This window comes from Gavialis gangeticus, unplaced genomic scaffold (genome assembly GCF_001723915.1).
Source record: "Gavialis gangeticus isolate Ggan-Ray unplaced genomic scaffold, GavGan_comp1, whole genome shotgun sequence".
NCBI lineage: Eukaryota > Metazoa > Chordata > Crocodylia > Gavialidae > Gavialis > Gavialis gangeticus.
In genome coordinates, this window is record NW_017729016.1 from 15,141,190 (window position 1) to 15,148,840 (window position 7,651).

General features: G+C 39.7%; 1 protein-coding gene across 7 annotated transcripts in view; it reads left to right on the plus strand.

Annotated features, from left to right (window-relative positions):
- The window catches only part of SUN1 (Sad1 and UNC84 domain containing 1), a 55,181-nt gene that overhangs the window by 42,854 nt on the left and 4,676 nt on the right, over positions 1 to 7,651 (plus strand). For all 7 annotated transcript variants that reach the window (XM_019512904.1, XM_019512903.1, XM_019512906.1 and 4 more), the window contains 5 exons: positions 674 to 812; positions 3,929 to 4,180; positions 5,020 to 5,104; positions 5,764 to 5,879; positions 6,485 to 6,652. In XM_019512904.1, the coding sequence (XP_019368449.1) occupies positions 674 to 812; positions 3,929 to 4,180; positions 5,020 to 5,104; positions 5,764 to 5,879; positions 6,485 to 6,652 (760 nt within the window). The remainder of the gene's footprint in view (positions 1 to 673; positions 813 to 3,928; positions 4,181 to 5,019; positions 5,105 to 5,763; positions 5,880 to 6,484; positions 6,653 to 7,651) is intronic.

Below are 7,651 nucleotides of genomic sequence, written 5' to 3' on the forward strand. Positions count from 1 at the left end.
TCATCTAAATCTGGTTTTCAACTACGTTCATTTCTGCTCTGGAAATATGAATTATGAAAGGAAAATAATTTTTTCCTGGGGGGGGGGATATTTTTTTTGGGGGGGTGGGGAATGCATGGTAGAAGTAGGTATACCTTATTTAAATCTTTAAAAAAAAATCAGCTATGGAATAGCTTTTAAATGCTATGATGGATCTTTTTTCCCCTTCATATGTAGTTCACATAAGCTCATGTTTGTTGCACATGAATTGAATTGAAAACTGAATCTGAGAGCAATTAAATCATTTAAATTGCTGTACACACAGCTAAAAGTTCTGGGGAATTCATATAAGCGGGCAGCTTTAGCTCATATTCCCTAGAAACCTCACAGAATCTCTCAAGCCTATATACATCGTATTTCATCAGCAACTTAATTTTGCTAACATCCCATAGGTGTGTAAATTCCAAGTGCATTCACAACTTTAGAAGATATTGATTTTTAAATACAATCTAAACGAGCATCTTGATATGCAAGTAACCATGGGTCCTCAAAAATCTATTCAGTTGCTTTTCCAGTGAAGTTCTTCATTTTGCTTAAGACAAATGTCTTATGTTGTCATTATATTTGGGGAGGGGTTAGATGCACAAATGTTTTGACCTTTTGTTCTTATTTCATGATTTTTTTTTTATACTAGCATGGGTGATGAACAGTTTCAGAACCTCTTATCCAAAGCTAAACAAATGGAACAAGAGTTGGCTAGTATGAGAGTAGAACTGTTAAACTTACAAGGCTTGAAGACTCAGTGTGAGAAAGTAGATACCATATATGAAAACGTAAGTTATACACTTGCATCTCAATAAAGTGTAACTCTTCTGCATCTGACCGCTTGTATTGAAAACTGTGTAGTCACTAAAGCAAATAGGCACACTAGTCATAGTTGTGAGTAGCTAGACAACTAGGTAACTTTTTACTATGCATTTTATACAAATTAAAAGAATAACTTTTTGTTCTTAAATGGAACTAAAAGCGCATTGTGTATATATTATTTATCTTTACAGTCTTAGAATCACAGTAGAACACTACAACTGTAAATCAATACTTAAGCTGATACAGTTTAACTAATGTATAAATATAGCTCCGCTTTCTTCTTTTGCAGCAGTACATTGCCCTACGTTGAAACAGCAGGAGGGAACTGATGATGTTTATGTAGAAACTGGGTCTATGCCTTTAATTTAAACTTTTGGTAGCACTAAACACGTGGCCACCTGATCAAAGATGAGTCGTGTATCTGCACTTAGTCTTGTTTTGACCCTGAGGTTCAGCTCAAAGTAGCTGGTTATAATGTTGGAGGCTTTTTTAAGCAAAAAAAAAAAAAGCCCTGTAGCTGTTGACTACATATTGAATTGAAGGAGACTCTGAGTATGTGGTTAATTCACAATTGTGAAATATCAGCCTTTTAAATGCTCTTTTTTTGTCGAATCTTAGTGTCCAACTTGGAGAACTCTTTTATTTTTATTTTTTTTCTCGGCCTGTCTTTGAACTGTAATTGTGCGTTGGTCCTTTTTGTTATCCCTTTCAAGAAATCCATTGTAGCCAGCATTAACAAATAAAAATTGAAGTTATGGATGAGATGTGAAGCTGTAACTGAACATAGTTTATTAGCACTTTGAGACATTTGTGTTTGATCATTAGATCAGTTGAGTGGCTAATTTTTAAGCACCTTAACCTTTTTGCAACTCTTTGCAATTCAGATTTTATTTGGATGTGTAGATCTTGTTCTCAGAAGAGAATTAAACAGCTTTAGGAACAAAAAATGAACTAAAATTTAGAGGTGCTCTGATATTGCACTGCATATTGGATCAGCCTCGATTTTAACAGGAAAAATAACATTATTGGCTACTGGGGTTTTTTTGGCTGGTGTAGCCAATAATGTCACCGATTTTTTTTTAAATACAGTATGCCTTCTGGCTGGGGCCCCTGGACACCACATGCATGTGCTCATGCATGTGTGGCCAGGAATGCATCCAGGCAGTGTGGAGAGCAGCACCCTGCAGGTAAGATTGTGGAAGGAAAAAGGTGTGGTGGGGACAGCAAGGCTGCCATGGTGAGGGAGCAAGTAAGGAGATTCGTGCACGAGGCGGAGGCAGGCTGCTTGCTGTGAGTTCGGGGCTCTCCACTCTGCTGCCTTTTGCCCTGGGAGCTGTGTGCTGGCCGTGCATTCCCTGCCCACTCGGCAGCAGTAGCAGCAGCAAGTTGTGCCCTCCACTGCCGGGCAGGCAGGGGGGACACAGCCAGTGTGTTGCTCCCAGGGTAAAGGCAGCAGAGAGGAGACCCCCAAGCCCACAGCGAGCAGCCTGCCTTCAGCCTCTCCTCACTTGGCTCCACTCCTAAAAGTGTCCTTGCGCTTAAAAATGGTGGCAGCACTTTGAACTAAGTGCCCCACTGCTGTTTTTAAGCCCTGGGATGCTGATCCCCTGGACAAGCCAGCTGTAGTTCTGTCCTGCTCCCCACTCTAGCCCTGGGGTCCCATTTACCGCCCTGGCTGGGCAGCACCCTCAGGCCCTGTGCCACTCCCTCCCTCATTGTGGGGGCCTTGATGTGCCCCTTCCCCTCCACAGACTCTCCTGCAGGGAGCTGCTCTCCACACTGCCCCACTGTGCTCCTGTAAATCAGATCAGTATCAGCTGATATGCCTGGTGAATAATTGGCTATCAATATTGACCCAAGAAAATCTATCTCAGTGCCCCCCTACTAAAATAATAACTTATCTTTCTGTTTTTAATGAACAGTTCTAAGAAAAAAATGCTTGTGGTTACTTGGCCTGAGGGTTTGCTTACAGTTTTTGAAAAGACAGTTTTTTGTGCACAGATGTCTGTTTAGGATTTTTTTTTGGGGGGGGGGGAGGTTTAAACTTGTTGCTTGTTAAAAAGACTTAATTCTTCAAACTTAAGGCCAAGCAGATTGCATTTATAAATTTATAAATGCAATGTATCATCTTTTATGCAAGAGGATAATGTAGTTGTGGTTTGTTTATTTCCTTTTTTGTGGAAAAGGACCATCTTTGTTTGTTGTATCCTTTGTATTTTGAAGCTTAGGAAGTTTGCCATGGTCCTTAACAACTCAAACTGTTTACTGGGAATAAAATAAGGTGATGACTTTAGTGATAGCAAATTAATAGTTTAATGCAATTTAGCAATTGATCATATGTTTGCTATTTGTGAATAACGGTGACGTAAGTAGAAGACAAAAGGTTGATTGGCAAAACCAGGGTGTTTAGTTAAAGACTTGTTGACTACCATCTTTCCCCTCACCTGCAAGACCAATTTCAAGTGCTGCAAGATATGTACCCTTTTTTCCATCAGAGGTTTGCTATGCCAACTGAGGGTCCCGCTGAGGTCACTTGAGCCCCTTGCACAGGTTCATTTTTAAAGGCACCATGGGATCTGATGCCTAATCCTAACAATTGCACCTTGTGCCACACCATGTGTGGCATAAGGTGCAATTTTGGGGTTGGGGATCAAATTGAAAGCTTTCTACTTGCCAGTGCAGGGGGATCTCAGGCCTTCCCAGTACCAGCAGATTGAAAGCTTGAGTGTCTGCAGGTGTGGGCTAGGGCCAACAATCAGCAGATTCTTGACCCTGACCCGTGACCTGCCATAGCTTCATTTTAAGACACCATACAAACCAGCAGTTACTTTGATATAAATAGAATATTTTTATGGCTGGTTTGCCATTGTATGATGCCTTAATTGGGTGCATGTGTGGCACCCTTGGCACTTATGCCACAGTTAACATGCAACATGGCTATAATGTGTATATAGAGGCCTCACAAAGATTAATGCTATTCATTGACTGTTCAGAAAATCTTTTATTGTTTCTGCAAATGTCTATTTTCATTTCCTTTAATGACTTTTTTTATAAAGATTCTATTATTGATGGATTTCACCAGGTAGATACCCAGATCAAGGAATCTGTCAAGCTTATGTTTTTTGGTGACCAGCACAGTGACTTACCTGAATCGCTGCTGCAGTGGCTGATGTCTAAATTCGTGAGCAAGAATGATTTGCAGACCTTGTTACAAGATCTAGAGATGCGAATCCTCAAGAACATCTCTTTTCATATGTCTGTCTCAAACCAAAAGGCAACCTCTGAAATTGTTACAAGTGCTGTTAATGCTGGGATTTCTGGTATCTCAGAAGCGGTAAGCCTTCCAGAAAGAGTGTTTGGAAGTTGAGCTGATAATTTTTTTTGTTTGTTTGTTTGTTTTTTGTTTTTAAACAAGTTTTTACTGTATGTAATTTAATGATTTTTTTAAAAGAGGAAATACAAGATAAATTAGTTTCATGAGAATTCAAAAAAGTCTAAAATAAGTATGAAATGTAATTCTTATTAAGCTAGCTAACCTGGCAGCATTTCCTGTTTTATTGTTTTCAGCAGCAGTTGATATAATCCTTTTTTAGGTTGTGTGTTTTTTTTTTTGTTTTTTTTAATTGTGTACAGTATTGCTTGGTGCACACGGTGCCACAGGCTCTTTGTATATCTCTTTGGGGATCAGTTTCAGGCTCTACAGTGCAAGTACTGACAGCAGTACAACTCAGTGAACTTGTAATTGGGTGTTTATAAGAGTTACTGGTTCTGTCGGTACTTAAATCCATTATCATTCTTATGTTTTTTAAATAAATAGCTAAATTGTATGTAACAGCTAACGTAATTTCTATTGCCTTCATCTGTAAGAGCAGTCAAACTGTACCATCTTGAGAGTTGGGAAATATCCAAAGTACAAAGAAGTAAAATGTAGCTTAATGGATAGAAAAATGGAAGCTCAGGAAGGAATCCTCCAAAATTAATTAAGACATCAGTCTAGTCTGTCTGCCACATATCACAATTGGCTCCTACTCTTAATGAAGTGGGGTGCAAGGATTCTTTTAAAAATAAAATTGTATTCATTCTGACCTAGCTGTGCGCACACAACCAAACTACTCAAATGTTTTTTGTTTTTTTTTTCCTTCTCATTCTCCTCATTCTTCAATGTGCCTATAGCAAGCACGCATTATTGTAAATAATGCACTGAAACTCTATTCTCAAGACAAGACTGGTATGGTGGACTTCGCTTTAGAATCTGGAGGTAAATATAACAGAGACATAAATAGAGTTGTCATTGAATAGTAGATAAATCTGTCTTTGTTTTGCATCCTGGAAATTGCTACAATTAACTTTATCTGAGTGACAAAAAATAGGTAAACTAACTTTGTTTTAATTTGTAATAGGTGAATGTATGTACTCATACAAGACATTTTTCACACTTGATAGTACACATCTTGTAGAGTGTATATAAACTAGTAACTTGGTTTTGTGTGTTTTGGGGGATAGGGGTGTACCTGCAGTAGGATTGTTCTATACATATGTTCTGAAGAAAAAATAAGGGGATAGTTGTGTGGTAACTATTTTGTATGATATAGCAGTGGTGAACAAAACTTACTGGGGGAAATGTAATCAAAAAAGGTTTAAAACTTCTGCATAGGTGAACAACACACTTACCACTTAAAGCTGACGTACCGGTATTTAGAAAAACGGGAAACATTTTTATCTCCATATTAATGTGCTTAAAGAAAACTTGCTAAAATTGGCAGGCTTGTAATACTTTGAAGTAAACCACTGACAGATTCTGCTTAAGCTGGTATAATACATAATTAACCAAGTAGGCCAATTTCTTGATAAAAGACAGAATAAAATACAGAATCATTTCTTGTTTGTGTTTAATTTGACTTTTTTTTTGTCTTCAAGGTGGCAGTATTCTGAGCACTCGCTGTTCTGAGACGTATGAAACTAAAACGGCGCTAATTAGTCTCTTTGGAATTCCTTTGTGGTATTTCTCGCAATCTCCCAGAGTGGTAATTCAGGTAATTAAAGGCCGAGTAAACATTCCACGTTGATATTTGGGTTAAGATGACTTTTTAGATACTAGAGCTCTTATGTAGCACGGAAAATTATTTAAAACTTTGTGTTTTTTCTGGGAATGTAGCTCTGTGCAGAGAGCCTGTACAACACCAGGACGCCCCAAGTTGTGCTTAGTCATTTTTAAATCATAAACAGGGTTTAAAGTGGCACATGGGCTTTGGGCAAAAGTGGACAGAAAGTGACCATTGGTTTTGACAGACTAGTTCACTGTCATTTAGTAGAATGCATAACGGAAACCTTAACTATGGTTTGTTCTGTATTAAACCTTTGAATCAAGAAAATGTGCATCATTTCCAGTTAGCACTTGTCTGTGGCCTATAATGGTCACATTGCAGAGAATGTATCCTGATTAGGATCACAATTGCAAACAGCAAAAATAATCTGTTTTTGAATCAATGATTCACTTGAATAGTCTTAAATGGATGGAATTATTTATGTAGCAAAGTACAGAACCCAGCTAGTGGCAGGATCTAATCAAAATCTTTTAATAATTCAAAAGTACATTGACAAATATGTTCATTATTTGCTTTCTTCCACTGTCCTTTAGCCTGAGATGTATCCGGGAAACTGCTGGGCTTTCAAAGGATCACAGGGGTACCTTGTAGTTAGACTTTCTATCAAGATCTACCCAACAGCTTTTACACTGGAACATATACCAAAAACACTGTCACCGACGGGTAACATTACCAGTGCACCTAAGGATTTTTCAGTATATGTAAGTCTGTTTTTGGTAAACTTAAGGCATTAAATAGTGTTTAACACTGTCCAGTGTTTTGAATTGGATACCTTTTTTATAGCTTGAAAAATAATTGCTGTAACCAGTTTGATTTAAGAAAAAAACTTGCAGTGTTCCTTCTAAAGCGGTTCCTTTTTTTCTTAAATAGCTTTGAGACCTAGGAACATGAGAAGTAAAGTATTCTTTAAAAATGCTATTGACTTTGTTATCAGTTTACCCATCTGTTCCACAAGAAAGCACTTTAAAGAAAGGTTGGTCTTGTTTGCTTGAACTTTCTGCTAGTGACAGATTTCCAAACTAAATGACTAGCTGTAGCTTAGTAAGGCAAATCAGACAATCACAACGTTGTGTGCAAGTATTATCCTAAGAGAACCTGTAAAGACCGCTTCTGTTCATATCAAGACTTAAGGGTGCACTGATGGAGATTTTGGGGGCCAATACCACTAGCCAGTATTTAAAGAGGCATATTGGCCAATACTGATCCGATATCTGATACAGCTGCCTCCAAGTAGTAAGTCCGGTGTGGTGGAAGGAGGTGCAGATCAACTCTTCCCCTCCAGTGAGGGAGGGGGCAGGGGCAGGTGCTACCCAAGAGGTGTGGAACAGAGGCATGACTTGTGGGGTGGGGAGCATATGCCCCTGAATCTGCATGGTGCGGGGCAGGCAGCAGCTGCAGGGTGGAGCTGGCACTGCGCGAGGCTTTTCTTGCTGGGCTTGGAGCTGGCTCCAGCAGCACTAGGAGGAGGCTGCAGCCACCCCATATTTTGCCTCGGCTCCACTCCCAGCCCCATGTCACTGCCCATCACAGCCCTGGCTGAATGCTCTGCCTCCATCCAAGTGCTGGGAAAAGCAGAAGAGCCACACGGCTCTGGCTCCAGCTCCACCCTGCAGCTGCCGCCCACCCCATCCCACCCTGCGCAGATCCAGGGGCACACCCCCCCCCCCCCCCACACCCCCCCGGGGGCCAAACAAAGGGAG